Source organism: Castor canadensis, chromosome 2, assembly GCF_047511655.1.
Source record: "Castor canadensis chromosome 2, mCasCan1.hap1v2, whole genome shotgun sequence".
Taxonomy (NCBI): Eukaryota; Metazoa; Chordata; class Mammalia; order Rodentia; family Castoridae; genus Castor; species Castor canadensis.
Window position 1 is genome coordinate 98,430,388 of NC_133387.1, and position 20,981 is coordinate 98,451,368.

Genomic DNA, 20,981 nt, shown 5'->3' on the forward strand with positions numbered 1-20,981 from the left:
TTTTTTTTTGACATCTTCCAAATTTCTATAATCTTTTTAAATTTAGTGTTATATATTGTAATTTTGAAAATAAATAACATATTTCACTATCTTCTTTTATGAATAATAGATTAAAAATATTTTTCATAGTACATTCTTAAATATAAGAATCATTAATGTTGAAGCAAAGCTCATTTTTCCTGCAGAATTTTATTGCCTGTAGTTGCATTTTGACACCACTGGGCAGAGATACTGAGTTAGCAAAGTGGAGAGGAGCTCTTTTATATATATATATATATATATATATAAAACACATACACACATACATACACACACATACATGTGTGTGTATTCATTTTTATTAGGATACATCACTGTACAGGTGGAGTTCATTGTGACAATTCTGAATAGACTTACATTGTACATTGCTTAGATCACCCCTATCATCCCCCCATCCCTTCCTGTCCCACTTGAAACAATTGCAAGAGACTTCATCATTCTATTTCCTATATGAATATGAAGCACATCAACCATATTCCCTCACCTTCATCTCCTCCATTCACCCTCCCCCTTCCCACAAATACTCCCCCCACACTGTATCTATCTTACAGACCTATCTTTTGTTATGAATTCCAAAGTCAAGGTTCAAAGGGGTTACTTGATGTATCCCCTCTGTGAGTACGCTTTACTTTGGTCAGTTCAGCTCCTTCCCTTACTCTCCTTTACTCCTCCCCCGCCCCGCCCCATTATTCAACAGCTTTCAATACACATCATTATGTCTTCTACCTGCACATATGTAAAGTATTTTGATATTGTTGACTGTCATTCTTCTTTCTGTTTCATCCCCTCACCCCAGTTCCATGGAATAGTTCCACTATTACAAACATATATCTTTGTATATGATCATGTTTGCTTTTGTGTCTATGTTTATCTTTTGGATCTAGCTTCCACCATATGAGAGAAAACATGAGGCCTTGTCTTTCTGAGCCTGACTTACTTCACTTACATGGTGTCCTCCAGTTGCATTCATTTACCTCCAAACCACATCATTATTCCTTATGGAGTAAAACTCCATTGTGCATATATGCCACATTTTCTTGATCCATTCATCAGTTGTAGGGCATCTGGGTTGTTTCCATAGCTTGACTGTTGTGAATAGTGCTGCTATTAACATAGGTGTACAGGTGTCTCTATTGTATCCTGACTTACGGTCTTTTGGGTAGATGCCCAAGAGAGGTATCCCTGGATCATATGGCAGTTCTACCTTTAGCTTTTTGAGGAATCTCCATACTGCTTTCCATAGTGGTTATGCTAATTTGTATTCCCACCAACAGTGTAAAAGAGTTCCTGTTTTACCCATCCTCCACAGCATTTATTGTTTTTGCTCTTGAAGATGGCTGTTCTAACTGGAGCACACCTGTCTTGACTGACCAAAAAGTCCTCCATTTCTGTGTCATAGCTCCTGTCAGAAAGCATGAAGAAGTACAGTCTGATCCCACCATGAACTCTGGACATTGTAGCTGGCCTTGAACAGGTCACCCTGCCACAGCCTTGTGATTTCCTGTCTCCTTCTCTGGGGCACTCCCTGACACAGTGTCATTTTTCAATATACTTTATGGCTCACTCAGGTCTACCTGTGAAAAGTTGACAGGTGCTAAGGGTCTCCTTCTTCTATGTCATCATTCTTCTCCCACTGCTCCAGAAGACTTACCCTATAGGCATCATTATAACCTGGAATGTCCTTCTTTTGCGGAGGTGGAGTGGTGCTGCTGGGTGTTGAGGCATAAGGCTGCAGTAGCAGCAGCACTAGTGGGAGGTAAAGGCACAAAGGGTTTAATGCTCAGCCGGAGGCAGCCATCTTTGTGGCTCTGCCCCTGTTTCTGGCCCTGCCCCCACCTATAGCCCTGCCCCATACCCCGTACTCCTGCCCTATAACCCCTCCACCAGTTTCTAGGATATGCCCACAGCTTCTCTGCTACCAATTCTTTTTATTTCTGAAGTGTCACTAGTGATGTTCTCTCATTCCTGATTTTAGTATTTTAAATCTTTTTTTTCCTTGGAAAATCTAGCTAAATTTTGTTGTCTTTCTAACTAGTTGATTTTTAAAAGATTTTCTCTATTGGTATTCTATTCTTTATTTCATTATTTTTTGCTCTAATCTATATTATTTCCTTCCTCTTGCTTGCTTTGGAAAATATATATATATTTTCTTCTTGGAGTGTAGGTTATTGGTCTGAGACCTTCTTTTTTATTGCAGGCATATAAATATCCCTTAAACACTGCCTTAGTTGCATCCCATAAGCTATAGTATGTTGTACTTTTATTTTCATTTATCTCAAAATATTTTCTTATTTTCCTATATGAGTTCCTCTGTTACTCATTGGTGTTTGGTGAGTAGGTCGTTTACTGTTACGTATTTTTGAGTTTCCTAAGTATATGTTTGTTACTGGTTCTAATTTCATCCCATTGTGAATTTATTTTGTATGAATTCACTTCTTTTTAATTCTTTATTTTTTCTTTATTTTTTTTGTGGTGCTGGGGATTGAATCTTATGCAAGCTAGGTAAACGCTTTATGTTCCCAGCCCATAAACTCACTTGTTTAAAATTTATTATAGCTTGTTTTATGTTGGAGGTTATGCTCTGTCTTAGAGAATGTCCCACGTGCACTTGAGAAGAAAGTGCATTTTGTTGTTATTGGATGGGTCATTTTTGAGATATGTTAGGTATAGTTGATTTATACTGTCATTCACATCTCATTTCTTTGTTGATCTTCTATTTAGCTATTCTATCCACTATTCAGATTTGCCTACTGAAGTTTCTTATTGTATATTTTGCCTGTTTTTCCCTTCAAAACTGTCACTTCTTACTTTTTAAATTTCTTCTTTTTTTTTGTAGTACTCATTCTTTATAGGCAGGAATGCTATCACTTGATCCACTCCACCAGCCCACTTTTTGCTTTTTTAATTTTGGTAATTTTGTCTGTTGGTAGGAGTATATATGCTTACAATTTTTATGCCGTCCCATACCTTCATCCTTTACAAATGGTAATTTTTACCAGTAGCAGTGTTGTCTCTAATTCATGAAGGACATATTTTATTTATAATTTATGAAATTATTATTAATGTTTACTTAATGTTCATATATTTCATGTTATTATGGGTAAGGTTTTATAATATTAATCAGGTATATTTTTTATTTTGGGGACATTTTAAATATAAATATTATAAATCATTCTTATGGTCTAGAACTCGAGGATAAAATAAAATTATTCATTTTGTAATAAGAAAGCAGCTATAAACTTAAATTTGAACTTGCCTCTCACTTTTAATACAATTATCTTCAATCTCAATGACCAATTTAATTCTAAGTTTACTAATTCAAGCACTTACAAGTTTTGACAATTATAGAAGCTGCCAGATAATCCCAGCTTTTAATTGGCAGTATTTTACTTGAAATTGTGGTGAAAAGCATGGAGAAAATTTTAGCCATTGTGTAGTCTCATTTATTTACTTATATATTTACTTATTTATTTATTTTTAACTTTACTTATTATTCTTGTAAGATGATCAATACGGTATGTGTGTTGCTACAGAAAAGGAAAAAGTAGTTAATAAAAATGATTGAAGAGCAGGTGGAATTACTGAATAAGGATATGGATGAAAGAATGTGTGAACCAGATGAAATATGAAGTGTGAAGTTTCTAGATACTTCGTGCAGTGAAAGACTTAGCAAAATTTAAAGTAGTATAAATTAAAAAATGATACAATGATTAATGATAATAAGGTTGATGATGATTTTGATAGGTGATTTTTAAAGAGGATTTACTGTGTGTCAGGCACTGTTATAATATCTTTATGTATGAACAGCGGATTGAATTGTCAAATCAGGTTGACATGAATTGAAGAGTATCAAGCTTCATTTGAAGTGTCCAGGACACAAAATAATCAAAAAGAATGGATAAAGCAAAGAAATGTCCTGGACATTGAGAAAGTCTGTCAGATTCTTTGTATCATCATCGGCAAAACTCTCAAGTACAGACGAGTAGATAAAATCCTTAGCGAAGTACATGGGTTGTACATTATTACAGCAAGCAGCATTGTAGGGCTGTGAAATAACTCTATTTCAGATCTAATCTGGATTGCTGCAAAGCTCATGCCCTGTGTCTCAAACCCTACATCCAACAGATCTGTAGATTCTAGGTTTATTTAACATAGTAATTTTAAACCAGAGGTGTCCTACTAAAAGCCTTTTATGGATAAGTATTTTTTTAAGCAAATGCCAATAGACTGTTTGCCTGCTGTTAGCATGATTATAAGGAGATTAGACCAGTTTTTCTGTCTTTTTTTTTCTCAGAGAGCTGTTTACCTAACCAAAGTACTGCTTTAGCTTCTTCCTTCCCAACAAATTTGTTCAAATTTACTTATTTTTTGTTTAATTAAGATAAAATACATTAAGAAGGAATTTCAGATGTGTTTTTAAAAGCTTTTATTTAATTTAGTTTGGTTAAGCTTGGTAGTAGGGGTTGAGGAGAGGAAACACAGTGGCAAATATACAGTAAATATAAACATATTTTCACCATAACAGATGCCTTCAGTTATAACTTGTATTTTTTGTGTATATATCTGTATACTGCTTATATAATTCTTTTATTTAATCTTGAATAGTTAAAAAATCATATATAGTTTTAATGTTTAATTTTTTTCTGTTTTTTCCAACCCAACCTTCAAATCAGGATGGAGATCCAGTTCGCCCAGGAGTGGCCATGACTGATCTGGCCACTGGCCTATTTGCATATGGAGCTATTATGGCCGGGCTGATACAAAGAACCAAAACTGGAAAAGGACTGTTCATTGATTGTAACCTACTGTCTTCTCAGGTACCAATCCAAATATCAATTTATGTGATGGTATAAAAACATGTGTCTGGGTTATACCTTTTTAGATTAAATCCTAATGTCACAGTACAAAAAACCCATTAAAACTAAAAAAGCAAAATGACAGAAAACAGAAACAACAGAAATCAATGAAACCTACTCTGTTTTGCTGTTCTTATTTTCATGTTACAATTAATGAACCATGAAGATTTTATTGTAATATGGACATTGTTTTTGAACTAGAGTTTTATTTTATTGTCATATGAGTTCTGTAACTTCTTTTGATCAGTTTCTTCACATTTTATGTGCTATGCACCCCTTTGGTAGTCTGGTGAAATCTTGGAATCATGTTTTTAAATTTATAAAATGGGATAATTAGGATTATAAATCAAGCAAGTTATATTGAAATATAGCTATCCCAATGCATCCTTTTTTTTGTGTGTGGTACTACGGTTTGAACTCAGGGCTTCATGTGTTTAAGGCAAGCACTCTGCTGCTTCAGCCAAGCCTCCAGCCCTTATTGTTCTGGTTATTTTGGAGATAGGGTCTCACTTTTTTTCCCAGACTGGTCTGGATCATGAACCTCCCATTTATGCTTCCCACCATTACTGGGAAGACAGGAGTGTACCATCATGCCCAGTTTTTTTTCCTTGAGATGGGGTCATCCAAATTGTTTTTTGCCTAGGTAAGCCTAGAACTGCGATCCTCCAGATCTCAGCCTTATGCATGGCTTAGAATGCCAGGTTTGTGCCACTGTACCGTTATTGGTTGAGATGGGGTCTTGTCAACTATTTGTCAAGGCTGGCCTTGAACCATGAGTTTACCAATCTCAGCCTTCTGAGAAGTTAGGATTATAGGTTGAGCCAACAGTGCCCACCTTGTTAAAATCATTTTTGTGCTCTAATCATATATATGATATTTACTAACATATTAAATCATAAGATATGCAGTGAATCTAATACTATTATAATTTTGAGGGAATGTGGAGCATGAATGATATTTTAAGAATTCTGTAATAACTGATTTATATCATAATAACTATGATATTGAAGTATGTTTAATATTTATTGATGATCAAGTCAGAGGTACTATTAATACTGTGGTGGTTTTATTGCCTACATTCATAATTGAAGAAAACACTGAATTTTAATGAAAATAAACATATAATTTTTTTCTACTTAATCAAATAACTCTCAGAAATCTGTCCATGGACTCCAGATTAAGAACCTTTGATTTAGATGGCTATCAGTCATGTACTAAATACTAAACTGGTGGAATAAAAGGGTTAAATCACTCTCAGCATGACATTTTGTCTCCTTTTTGCTGGATCAGACCCAGATGCTATACCATATGTGGAAGTTGATTCTGAATAGATAATTTTTCAGGGATAGAAAAAAGAAAATATCTAATTTGTGCAAGGAGACATTTTACTGTGGGAAAATTACTTTGTAGACATGGAGACCTCAGTTGGGAATTTCAGATTTAAATGCCATACATGGGAAACTAGTGAACTTGGAACACTGCTTTGGAGATTTTTTCCTCTTAGGCAAAATTAAGGAGGTGTGCAGAAATAAAAAAAAATCAGTATGTTTGAAGGTGAAATACTCTGTATGAGTTTTTAACTATAGCTTTGAGTCATAGTCAGGATTTTCATGGTTTTATAAAAGAATAAAAAAATTTTATTCAAATGAGTGATCTTGTTCCTTCACAGGCAACCACAAATGCTAGTTATGGGAAAGAGCTGAAAGTCTTTTCTTTCCTAATTTCTAGCTACAAGGAACCCAGTATAGGTTAAGTAATTGGATAAAAGTTATACATCCATCAAGTGTGGAAGCCTTGAAGGGGACTCTGGGTTTAGTTTAAATGTCCTGTTCTCACTGTCTTGAAATTCTTAATAATTTTTGAATAAGCTATCCTGTATTTTTCATTTGGCACCAGGTACCCCAAAATATGTAACAGGTCCTGTAGTTTGGACTCCACTTAGGTCTCCTGATCTCTACCTACACTTCTTTACTTTATACTTCAATTAATAAATAAGTAGTTTTGAAAAAAATTTCCTGTGCAGAGTATTGTAGAGTTTAAATCTCTTCTAGCACCTAACTAGTGATTCATTATGTGAAGTATGTTTCCCTGGGAGTACGGGTGGAGGAGGGTGGAATCACCTGCAGGGCTGTCAATGTATGTACAGATATTTATTTTAGTCCTTTTTGGTGTATATATGTATATGCTTGTTGTTCATGTCAAGCCATGAAACTGTAAGTTCCATGAGTGAAGTGATAAACTTTGTGTTTGTTTTCCATAGTATCATCAGGGCTCAGCCCAATATTTGTCAAATAGCAGGTTACCAATGGAAATGTCTCATAACCCTTAGGTAGAGAAGATGAGAAAAAGGTAGAAAACCATTGACTTAGAAGAAGTACTTGATAAATAGATATGATGAAGTGATTTGCTTTTGACAAAAACAGTGGTAGTGATTTGGTCTATAGTGCTTATAGTTAAATTCAGTCAGTCACTAAAACTTAAGTTAACTATAACTTAAGACTTATAGTTATCTTTTAACAATAAAATCCATTATCCCTTATTTTAGAGCTATGCACTTTCTCATTTACTATTTTATCTGATTCTGATATTAATCACTTGAGGAAACTGAGGGTAAGAGAGGTTGACCTGATGAACCAGAGTCACAACAAGAAGTCTGGTTTCTGACATCCCAGTTGGGTCTTTTCCTTGCTTCATGAATGCAAAATATCTGGCATTGAGAAGTAGATTGGCTCTAGGCTTTTCTACAAAGAAGGCTCCATGGGAGAAGGCAAATTGAGTAGGAGGTAGAGGAAGCAAAAGAGCATTCCATTACAAACACATTAGCAAGTCTTCCTATGCCCACCACATACATAATGCATACAAGAGCCACAAAAGATAGTGAAACACCGTGGATCTTTCTGGATCATGCATATCATATCTGACCCAGTGAGTGAAGACTATTATGGAAGTTAACTGATGGACATGTTTCTATTGAAATAGAAGAACTTTGGGAAAACAGCATTTGGAGTCAGGAGATAACTGCACTTTTTTTCCTTCTTTTATCAACTGAACATTCCTTGTCTCAAGTCCTGTGCTAAGTGAGATAGAAGAGGGAGGCGACACAACTGTTTAGGGTTTAGTGGCCAAGTCATATGAAAGGGTTGAAGGTGATATGTGAGCTAACTCTTGAAGGATGTGTAGGAGTTCACCAAGTTGGGGATAGGAGAGACAGGTGTATGCATGTAGTCATGCCAGCATGGCAAACAACAAATGCAATGGCAAAGAGATACAACAAAGCTGGAATTTGGACTTTGAGTAAGGAATTGCAGGAGACAGGATCAGAAAACCTGGTTGGGGCAAGATTGTATGACATTGTTAGTATGTCATACTCAGGAACTTTGATTTTAATCTCACAAGGCTTTTGTCTATACATTCTGTTAGGTTGATGGTCTTTTCAATCAAATAGTATATCTCCTTGGATACTTGCTATAGCTTCCCCAGGCAGAATAGCCTTTGGGCTGTGAATATTAGAGAATTTCAAGGCTAAGGCCTCTGTCCTATTCCTTGTCTCTGGGCATCTCTTTTGTTTTCAGTGTACTTTTCTAGCCTGGATACCTGTTTTCTCCTCTGTATTATTATTGTCTTTTTTTTTTTTTTATTTTCCTGGTTTCTTTCCTCTTCTATATTCTCTTCCTGTGTCTTCTGTCTTCTTTTCCCTCCATCCTTCCTTCACTGGAGCTGAGGTTGTAGTGGCTTTGGTTCAAGATCTTACAATTCATACACTGTATCATTCAGCAAAGTTTCAGAATCTTAAGGTAGTTGCCATGGAAGAAAAAGGAAGTCCTAGAAAACAAGTTTATATATTTGCTGGGTTGCATGATCATCCTAAATTGGGTTGAGGCCTGAGAATCAGAATTTATTGATTGGCTTAAGTCATATCTTGGTACTCAAGATGGGCTTATGTCACCCAAATTATATGGCTGAGTCTGAATAGAGGTATGCCCCAAGGAATGGTGTGGGATTTTTTTTGCTAGAGAAGGGGGAAATGGATGTTGAGCGACAGTCCACAAATTTTTAGTATACTATCGTACATTTTTGTATGATAGTGTATTCAACAAAGGATGTAAAAAATGTTTTGTAAATTAGAAAGTACTCTAATGATCACAAACATTAATTTCATTAGGTTATTTTTACTTATTGCAATTTTTAGCCTAGGTTCATCTTGAACTTGCTTTGTAGCCTAATCTGGTCTAGAAATCATGGTCTTCCTATCTCAGTCTCCCAGTGCTGGGGTTGCAGGCCATGATCCCTTTTTTACTAGATTATTGAAAAAAATATTGCATAGGGTTAGAACTGTGCTGAGATTTAAAAGGTACACCTTGACATAATTATTTTAAGATCACACCTATAACTTCATAGTAGAGAAATCTTGAATAACTTTACTTTGTCTTTCAATTTAAGAGAACATCTACAGATTCTAGATCCGAAAACCAAACCACACAGTGATTAAAATCTGCTTTATGTAATTGAGATGCTATTTTTAGACACCTTCGAAGTAGTTTAATAGGAAACTTGAATTTTTCTTTCCTTTTCTTTCTTTTTTTTTTTTTTTTTCCCATACTGAGGACTAAACTTCTGGTCTTGTACATGCTAGGCAAAGTGCTCTACCACTTGAGCTGCACCCCCAGCAGAAGTTTCAATTTTTAAAGCATTCCTTTTCTTTTTAAATATAAGTGTTCACCTGCATTAAGCACATAACATTTTTCTTAATTTCAGCTGCTTGGAAAGTGACTATGATTTCATGTAACAGTATAAAACATACTTTTCTATTCATTTTGATTGCATTCCATAGGATGACAAATGATTATAACATTCAATGTCAGTTTCTAAAAATGAAATTTTGTACTTCTCTTAAAAGAGATCCAGTGTACAATAGACAAATTATACTTGATTTGAATGGTTGCTAATTATTAACTGAGAGATAATTGCCTCAACCACAATAAAACCATTTCAAGTAGTTCACTGTAGTGACATGACAATTGCCGGGATGTGGTTTGTTGTGGGCACCATTTTTTTTTAAAGTCTCAAAGCTATAAACTTTTAACCCTTGTCACAGAATTCTTTTGATTTTCTTTTAGTCTTAATATGATTTAAAGTTGTTCACTTAAGATTGTCTAATGTCAGCATCTGAACAGTGTTCTTAGATGATATTGGTAAATAAAAAGGAAGTGGGTTTGGATATGGTTCCAATTATTCTATTGCTGTTACTCTTCTGTTGTGGCTTACAGAAATATCTTTTGGAAGTTTTAATATCCTTCCTGTACTTAATTGTAACCAGGCTTCCTTAATTATTCTATAGTGCGTTAGTTTGTTAGCATCATAATTATTTTCACATATAGAGCATTTTCTCACTTTTGATGCCACAATCTCTTTCCCACATTTATATATTCTTCTATACATACACGAACATATTAGGGTAGATAAAACTTTAACTCATATGTTTTAGTGCACTTTTGTCTATAAACCTTTTGAATCTCAACAAGCATTATAATTTGAAATTTATCTTTTTGTGTCTTTAGATTCTCCTGTGTTTCTGCTTTCCCTTTTTATTCTATATCATTTCCAAAAGTAGGTCTGTTGAGGTATATATTAATATAATAAAGTTTGCCCTACTTTAAATGATAATTTAATGATTTTTAGTAAATTTAGTGAGTTATGAAGCCATCATTATAAATCAAGGTTTGAAATGAGTACTCTCATACAATCACCTTTGGTGTGGACCTACTCATGAGGCCAGAGTGTACCAGTTTTGAGTGGGGAGGAATCTAGGGTTGGGCTGACTTAGATTTTGAGCTTATTATGACTTCTGTTGACCCTAGGAATTTTTGCATTTGTGGATTCTTTCCTCCATAAAAATATTAAAAATTATATTCTACAACTGTATTGGTATAAAGATAAATATAATTCACCATTGGATTTATTATAATTTCATTCATTTTTCTTCCAATTTTAAAAGAAATTAACATTAAAACATTTTTGTATACTCCTAAGTACTGTGGTTATTAGGCACTGTGGCTACTGTATCTAACGGGTGAGTCAGCTCCTGAAGAATTATCTCAAAACTGAGATTATGTTGAAGTACAGTAAAAGATAGGTAGTTAGAGAGGCACATAGTCTGTGACCAAGAACGTTGAGACAATGGAGCAGGGAAAGACAAAAAGAGGGTAACAAGTTCAAGAAATCAGGGAACAGTGATTTGCATTTGAATCTCTAATTTTTGAAGAGCCATTGCATTAGTGCCTTAAAGGCCCTCATCAGCTTAAGACTCCTTAGTTACCTATGGCTAATTTTTAATCCTACTTCAACATTTACTCTTTAACCAGCATTTTCCCTAAGACTTTCACCACTGAATTGATTTAAGCTCAGGAAATGTGAATGGATATTAGCATTTATCTGTAGTTCCAAATGAATTTTTAGATTGTTTTCTTCTTCTTTTTCCCTTTCAAAATGAGTTTAAAAGTTTAGTATAACAGGATCATTTGTAAGGGCAGGATTGGTACCAAAAGACACATGTAAAATGAAAAGTTCTTTCATGGTGAACATCTGTCCAGGGCAGCCCCATTGTTTCTTCAGCAGTGCCCTCTCCTGTTTTTCATTTAGTGTTCAGATTATCCATCTTTGCTTCTCATTCAATCTGCCCCCCCAGTGAGCCTGTCTCAAGGCCTCAGTGAGTCTCTTCCTTACTTTCTTCACCCTCTGCATCTGTTGCTGAATATCTGCGGAAATTATCCATTGACTGTAGAAAGATGGCAAAAGATGAAGACTTCCTTAGATCACTTCTCACCAATATGGAAAATGGCCAGGGGTGAGCTATAGGCAAGTGTGGAGATGTAAGTACCAGCTTGGCCCAAGGATTCCCTCTGCATTCCCAATGCAGTTATTTTAAGGAGTTTGCAAAATCCAATGGAATTAAAAGTTCTTCACTGCCATGGACCTGGATTCCCTGTGATTTTTTGAATTCATAGATCTGCTAGAGCTTCTCCAAATTCTCTTCTTATTGTCTGCTCCTGACTTGATTTCCAGGGTGAGAAGTTATTCTACTCACTGGCCTTGGAAGATGCAGCTAGTCATTCTCACAGGGAGTGCAGAACCTTGGCTTGGAGGCTTGCTCCCCAATGGTCATAGAATTTGTCCACTGGCTCCACTCCTGAGACGCTGATAGGCTGAGGCTTGCTGGAAAATGCTGCTTTTCCTACTTCTATGAAAAATTTCATTAGAATTGTGGTAGGGGTTGCATTAAATCTGTAGTTGCTTATTATTTTAACAACGAGAACGAGAATTCTTCATCCATGAACATAGGTGGTCATCTCATTTATTTGTGCCTTTTTAAAAACCATTTCTTTTACCAATGCTTTATAGTTTTCATTGTATGTATCTTTCATGTCCTTGGTTAAATTTATTCCTAAGTAATTATATTTTATTTTTGATGTTAATGTACATGAGATTATGTTCTTGTTTTCACTTTTGGATAGTTTGTTGCTAGTGTGTGAAAAGCAAGTATGCTTTTATATGTTGATTTTGTATCGTGCAACCATACTGAGTTAGTTTGCTACTTCTAATAGTTTTTTGGTGGAGTCTTTAGGGTTTTTACTATATAATATTTTTTCATTTGCAGAGACTGTTTCCTTCCTTCCTTCCTTCCTCCCTCCCTGCCTCCCTCCCCCTCTTTCTTTCCTTATTAGATGCCTTTTATTTCTTTTTCTTACCTAATTACTCTGGCTAAGATTTCCAGTATCATGTTGAACAGAAGCATCCTTATCTTGTTTCTGATCTTAGAGGGAAAGCTTACAGCCTTTTACTGTTGAGTATGATCTTAAGAATATGAGGCTTATCATGTTGAAGTACACCTCTTCTATACCAATTTTTTGGGAATTTTTATAAAAGGATGTTGAATTTTGTCAAGTGCTTTTTATGCACCAGTTGAGATGATCATATGATTTTTATCCTTCACTCTGTTAATGTAACCAAAAAAATCTTTAGCAAAAAGAACAAAGCATCATACTTCTTGATTTCACAAATAGGCAAAGCTATTGTATTCAAAGCCACAAGGTACTAGAATAATAAGAAAAGACACATAGACCAAAGAAACAGCATAGGAAGCTCAGAAATAAGTCTACACAGTCAATCCATTTTCGACAAATGTTCTAAGAAAATACAGTGGGGAAAAGACAGTTTCTTTAATATGGCATTGGGAAAACTGAATATCCACATGCTGAAGAATGAAATTAGACCCTTATCTGACACCATATATAAATATGAACTCAAAATGTATTAAAGACTTAAACACAAGACCTGTAACTGTCAAACTATTAGAAGAATATATATAGAAAAATTTCTTGACATTTTTCTTGGCAATGAATTTTTTTGATATGACTGAAGCCATATCCTTTTGCCTTTATGCAAGATGATAAAAGCAGAAGTAGGCAAATGGGATTGCATCAAACCAAAAAGCTTCTGTACAACAAAGGAAAAAATCAACAGAGTGAATAGACAAGCTACACATGTGAGAAAATATTTGCAAAACATACATCGGATAAGAGGCTAATGTCCAAAATCTATAATCTCAAAAATGCAACAATAAGAAAATAAATAACCATATTAAAATTGGGAAATTGGGCAAAGGATCTAATGGATATTTCTGAAAAGAAGACAGATAAATGGCCAACAGGTATGTGAAATGTTGTCTAATATTAATTACCAGGGAAATTCAAATCAGAACCTCAATGAAATATTACCATATACCTATTATAATGGGTGTTACCAGATAACAGGTTTTGGTGAGGGTGTGGAGAAAGGGAACTCTGTACACTACTGCTGGACTTGTATATGATTTAACTGTCTTACTCCTGGGATCCAAAAGCAATGAAATCAGTATGTTGAAATAATACCTGTGCTCCCATGTTCACTGCATCATTATTTACAATGGCCCAAGTATGGAATCAATGTAACTGTCTTTTGATGGATGACTAGATAAAGAAGTGTGATATATACAACGTGGAATAATATTTAACCTTAAAAGAAGGAAACCCTGTTATTTGTGACAACATGTATGAACCTGGAGGACCTTATGCTAAGTGAAATAAACCAGGCACAGGGAGACAAATGCTGTATCATCTTACTTTTATGTGGAATCTATAAAAGGTGGACTCATAGAAGTATAGAGGAGAATGGTGTTAACAGGGGCTAGAGGAATAGGGGAAGGGCGAGATGTTGGTCAAAGGATGCATGCTTTCCATTAGAAAGGAGAGACAAGTTTAAGAGATTTATTATACAATAAGGAGACTACAATTAGTAATGTGTTGTTTTCTTGAAAATCACTAAGAGAATAGCTCTTAAGTGTTCTTCTAAAAAATGGTAAGTAATGTGAGGTGATAGATATACTAAGTAGCTTGGTTTAGTTATTTCATAGTGTTAACGTGTATCAAAACATAATGTTATATTCCATAAGTGTATACAAATTTTATCAATTAAATCCCTCATAATTATTAATTAAAGCAAAACACTAAAAACTTGTAAGATGTTAAGATGAGTACTGTAAATAGGAAGGCAAAAGACACATGAAAATATAAAAAAAATTGATGACTTCCAAAGCAAACTACAAAGAATTTTAGATGATCTATTACTTTATATTATTATTTTATACTATTGGATTAACTGCAAACTGACTTCAATACAAAGCATAGTTTTCTGTCTGGTTAAAGAAGATTCAGTGTAATGCTCATATATTAAGAGGATCCTTTGGTGTTGTATAACTGAAATCCTGAGTTATATTGTATATTTTTATATGACATGAACTACAACTGAGGATTTATCAATACTTTTAATTTGCTGTAATTGATAATTATTAGTGGAAGAATATCCCAAAGGAAAAAAGAATAAAACAGAAAGACAAAATTTGTGGTGATTTAATTTAATTTTCTTATTAAATAAGTTAAAACACTTTCATGCTTTTACATGTTTTGAAAAAAAGAAAGAACACAGTTAAGATCAATACATAAAAGAAATGAAGAAAGATCTATTGGTGTTGATATGTATTTCTTGAATTTATATTTTGTCCTTGCAGAATATTATAGAATAATGGTTAATTAATTGTTACTAAAGTTGGGTTTAACAGTATAAGAATGACCTACATTCTCTGATATACTTTCAGAGTTAGAACAATTTGTTTTTGTTGCTAAGTTAATCAATTCTACTTTCATGTATGTGCTTACTGGGGCTGGGAAATCTTAGGTAGAATAAAATGTAATTATATCCTTCTGTATTGGCTAATAAGTGGTGACTCTATACACCATATATTAGGCATCAACTGAGTCTTGGTGGATAGTGTCTATTTGGTCCCAAATATCATGCTATCACTGTAGCTGAAGGAAGAGTAAGCCACTAGGCAACATACATTGTGGCTGAGACTTCATTTTAGGAAAATTACTTTAGTTTTTCACAGAATGGGTATGAAGTATAGTTGTGAGTAATAATTTAATGTTATTAAGATCCACTTAGCAGGTTAAAAAGATTTAATGTTATTTATAAGTCTTTGTAGTCTTGTGTCACTCTATACTAGTAAATATATCTTTAATATGTTTAATCAGCTGGAATACTAAGCAATCTGGACACTATGGTCAATTTCATCTTCTAGATGACAAAGAGTAAAAGGAAACTGCTTTGGTTTCAACTCTTACAGAAAAATCTTATAAAATGCTTTCATTTACTTTTCTATTATGGTAAATACAATGTACTAAATATACTTTTACCTTAAAGGTTATTATTTTGATCCCAAATTATTTTTATATATTGATATATACTTAGGCTTAAGAGGTCAAGTCATATTTGCACTAACAGAATCCATCTACCCATCCATCCTACCATACCTGTTCCATATCTACTACCTGACAGCAAGTTTCCTGCTGCATGGAACTTTCATTGAAGTTGGAGATACAACAGCAACAAAAACTAAGTGATAATGCACAGAAGGAAATAAATAGGTTGATAAACAGACAAGGAGCACTTGCATTAGACAGGCTTGTTAGGAAAGACTACTCTAAGGATTTAAAATCTGAGAGAAGAGAAGGAGCCTGCCAGGTGGCTAGACAGATTAAGATTGTTCCAGATAGAGAAAATTGATGCAAATATCCAAAGGAGGGAAAAAAATTGACATATTTTAGGAACTGGTAAAATGTTGGTATGATTGACTGAAAGACTTCTAGTAGTTCATCTGAGCACTAAATCTGGTCATGAAGAATAAACATGGGCCACAACATTTCAAATAATAACTCAATATTCTGTAGTCAGTAGAAGTTAGAGATATTGAGATACCGCTAGCATTGCCTTTTGCTCACTATTGCTTTGGTTATTCAGGGTCTTTTGTGTTTCTATCATATGTTTTTTTTAATTGATTCATTAACTTATTAATCAGTAATTGGCATTGACTTTTGCATGCTGAGACATTTTCTCAATCCTGGGGAAAATCTCACTTGGTTGTGTTATATAATTCTTTGTATACGTTACTGTATTCAGTTTGCTAGTATTTTGAGGTCTATATTCATAAGAGACATTGGCCCATAGTTTCTATTTCTGTGATGTTTTTGTTGGGTTTTGGTATCTGGGCAATATTCACCTCAGAATAATTTTAGAAGTATTTCCTTCTGTAACAGGTTTCGAAAGAGTTAGTGAAAAATTGGTCCTAATTTTTCTTTAATTGTTTAGTAGAATTCATTGTGAAGCTAAAGAGAAAAGCCTGGGCTCTGTGTGTGTGTGTGTGTGTGTGTATGTATAAGTTTTGTGAGTAATAATTTAATTTCTCATGTTTTATGTTTTTCAGTTTTTCTGTTTATTCTCTTTTATTTTTTTTCAGTACTGGAGTTTGAACTCAGGGTCTACACCTTGAGCCACCCCACTGTCCATTTTTTTGTGAAGGGTTTTTTCAAGATAGGGTCTTGGGAACTATTTGATTGGGCTGGCTTCCAACCACGACCCTCCTGATCTTTGCCTCCTGAGTAGCTAGGATCACAGGCATGAGCCACTGGCTCCCAGTTCTATTTATTCTTTAGCCGTTTTTAGTATTTTGTGTCTTTGAAGGAATGTGTTCATTTCATTTAGCTTGTTTAATTTCTTGGCAGACAGTTGCTCGTGGTATTCATGTACAAAATCATGCCTTGCTTAATGATAGGAATATGTTATGAGGAATGCATCATTAGGCCATTTTGCTACTGATTTTTGTCATAGAGTGTACTTACTTAAGATGGCTGCCGTGTTTTAGGTGATATAATCTTATGTGACCACTGCCATCTATGTGCTTTATTACTGATTGAAACATAATTATTGGTCACATGACCATAATCCCTTTTATTTCTGTAAGGTCAGTAGAGATGTTCTTTCTCTCCTTCCTGATTTTAGTAACTTAAATCTCTTTTCTTCCCTTGGGGAGTTTAATTTAAGTTTTCTTAGTTTGTTAATTCTCAATAATTTCATGGATTTTCTACATTGTATTACCAGACTTACCTTTATTATTTCTTTGCTTTTGCTAATTTTGGGTTTGGCTTATTATTTTTCATCTGTAGAATTTTAGACTGCTGATTTGAGACCACAAATAAAAGCAATTTTTAGCTATAAATTTTCCTCTGAAAACAAATCATCTCAAAATACTTTCTAATATACCTTGTGATTTCTTCTTTGAACCAGTGGTTTTAAAGGAATGTCTTGTTTAATTTTACCCATTTATGAATTTCTCAAATAGCCTATATTAAGTTCTCATTTTATTCTATTGTAATTAGCATTCTCTGTGTGATTTCAGTACTTTTAAATGTACTAAGGATTGCTTTTTATTGTCTAACAAATGGTCTATGCTAGAGGATGTTCCAGGAGCATTTGAGAAAAATGTGTATTTTTCTGTAGTTGAGTAGAGTTGAGTATGTTGATGTATGTTAGGTCTAGTTGATTTATATGATAACACTAGGTTTAACATTTTGAGGAAATGTCAAATTATTTTCCAAAGTGGCTGCAACTTATGAAATTTCCAATTTCTCTATATATTTCCCAACACTTGCTGTTCTTTATTTCCTTTACTTTAACCAGTATATGTGAAATGGTTTTGATTTACACTTTTGTATCCACACTGTTTTTTGTTTGAGGCACTGGGGTTTGCACTCAGGCCTCACACTTGCTAGGCAGGCACTCTTACCACTTGAACCAGTCCACCGTACTTTTGCATGTCCAATGTTCTATTTCCTTAATGATTTTCTGCCTAGTTCTTTTATTCATTATTGAAAGTGAGGTATTTAAGTCTCTATTATTGATTTATTATCTATCTTTTCCTTCAAATCTGTCAATTTTTTTTTATGGCACTGGGGTTTGTACTCATGGCCTCATGCTTACTAGGTAGGCACTTTTTACCATTTGAGCCACTCCACTAGCCTGTTTTTTGCATTTTAATAGCTTTGTTATTGGGTGAATATATGGCTATAAATAGGTATATATTTGTCTTTCTGATGGAGTGACCATTTTATCATTATAAAACCCACTTCTTTGTTTCTAGTAACAATTTTTGTCTTAAATACTATTTTGTTGATGTACCCTATCTGGTTTTTGGATCTTATTTTAATGTTGTATAGGCCTGTCATAACAGTACCACAGATGTGGTAGGTTGAATAGATTTATTTCCTCACAGTTCTGGAGCTAGAAGTTTGAGATCAAAGTTGATTTCCTCTGAGGGTTATGAATGGAGGAGCTATTCCAGGCCTCTCTTTTTGGTTGCAGATAACTGTCTTCTTCCTGTGTCTTCACATCATCTTTCCTTTCAACATGTCTGTTTCTGGATTTCCTCTTGTGATAGGGACATTAATAATATCGGATCAGGAAACAAAACACACTAATGACTTAATTTTAACTTAATTACCTCTTTAAAGGTCTTATCTTTAGGCCTGACATAGTGACTCATGTCTGTAATCCTAGCGATTTGAGAGGCAGAGATGTGAAGGACTGTGATTTGCAGATAGCACCCCCAAAAAGTTTATAAGACTTCATCTCAACCAACGAGCTGGGCACGGGGGTATGTACATGTCATCCCAGCTATGGAGGAAGCATACACAGGAGAATAATGGTCCAAGGCAAGCCTAAGCATAAATATAAGATGATATTCTAAAAATAACTAAAGCAAAAGGGTCTGGGGGGATGGGTGAAGTGGTAGAGCCCTTGCCTATCAAGGTGAGACCTTGAATTCAAACCCCAGTATTGCCAAAAAAAGGATCTTCAAATGTCAATATCACATTCTGAGGTACTGGGATTAGGATCGCAACCTTAATTTGGGGGGAGGGTAAACAGAGTTCAGTCCATAATACGTGGTATCCATTTTTCGTCTTTTAAAAAACTTTTAGCTTCTTTGTGTCTTTGAATTTAAAGTATGTCTCTTATAGACAAAATATAGTCAAATTATTTAAAAAAGTTTATTGCTAGATTTCTGCTTTTTAATTTGAATCTTTTGTCTATTTACATTTAATGTAATTACTAAGGTAGAACTTACCTTTGCCACTTTTCTATTTTTTCCGTGTTTTTTTTTTTTTCTTCTCTTTTTGGGTAAATGCATTCTAGTGTACCATTTTAATTTTCAGGTTTTTCTTTCATTATGTATTTATAGAATATAGTTTTTTACTGGTTGTTCTGTGGATTACAATTAACAGCTTAATCTAAAGCAATGTAGCTTCAATTAATGCAAACTTAATTTGCATAGCATATATAAATTTTGTTGCAATATAACTTTGTTTCCTCCCTTCTTGTTTGCACTGTTAGTGTTATATGTATTACAATTTTGTATATTGTATGCGTATCAACACAGACTTCAATTATATCTTTATTCAGTCTCTTTTAAGTCAGGTAGAAGAAAAGTTCATAAACATTTGTGCTGTCTTTTATAATTACCTGCATAAGTAGCTTTACCAGTGCTCTTTATTTCTTTGGGTGTTTTTCAGTTACACTCTTTGGGTGTTTTAATTCAGCTTGAAGAACTCCCTCTGGTACTTCTTTCTTTTTTAATTGAATTTGTATTAGTGTATGTTAATTGTACAAAGTATAGGGTTTCATTATTACATTTCCACACATGCTTATCACGTACTTCTATCATATTTCCCCCCATTGTCTGTTATTATGCCCTCCTCCCTCCCCCTTTTCTCTTTCCACATCCCTCTTACTTCCATGTCCTTGATTCCTCCCCATAAATTCCAAATATGAGAGAAGACACATGATACTTGTCTTCGTGAGACTATCTTATTTTGCTTAACATAATGATCTTCAGTTCTATCCATTTTCCTCTAAATGACATAATTTTTTTTTTTTAAGTTTTAGTGAGGGTTTATTTTAGTATAAAAGGATAAAGTATAGATGGGATAGGGGGTAGAGAAAGAGAGAGAAACATTTCAGGTTCCCCATGCAGGAAATGGGAACAAAGACTCCATAATTTTGTTCTTCTAAAATTTTTTATTAGCATATAATAGTTGTACAGGGGGATATATCATGACATTTATGTATGTGCTTAAAATATATCTTAATTAGATTTACCCTTCCATCATTCTCTCTCATTCCTCTCCCCCCTTATTAGAATAATTTCAATAGGTTTCATTCTATTTCCACACATGAATATAAAATATATCCACCATATTCTCCCTCTTTCACCGTTTCCTTATGCCCTCCTCCCTCCCACTGGTACTCACCTCCAGAAAAGACCTGTTTTACCTTCCTTTCCTTCATTTAAAAAAAAATGATAGTTATACAGGGAGTTTCGTTGTGGCATTTCCATATATCCATTAGCTTCCTCCTTCCCATTTCTCTTGGTAAGATGACTTGAGTAGGTTTCAAAGTTCCATATTCATACTTGTATAGAAAGTACACCAACCATATTAGCCATCTGTTATGCTCTTCATCTACCCTCCCTCTTCTGTGACCTGTGAACATGTTATCTTACATGGTAAAAGGAACACTATAGATATGATTAGGTTAAGGTCTTAAGACAGGGGAATTATCCTGGATTATTCAGGTGGGCCAATGTAACTGCAGGGTCTTCAC

The 20,981-nt window shown here is 34.3% G+C and overlaps 1 protein-coding gene across 4 annotated transcripts in view; it reads left to right on the forward strand.

Annotated features, from left to right (window-relative positions):
- The window catches only part of Sugct (succinyl-CoA:glutarate-CoA transferase), a 734,230-nt gene that overhangs the window by 126,167 nt on the left and 587,082 nt on the right, over window positions 1-20,981 (forward strand). For all 4 annotated transcript variants that reach the window (XM_074065358.1, XM_074065360.1, XM_074065359.1 and 1 more), the window contains one exon: window positions 4,713-4,856. In XM_074065358.1, coding sequence (XP_073921459.1) covers window positions 4,713-4,856 — 144 coding nt within the window. The remainder of the gene's footprint in view (window positions 1-4,712; window positions 4,857-20,981) is intronic.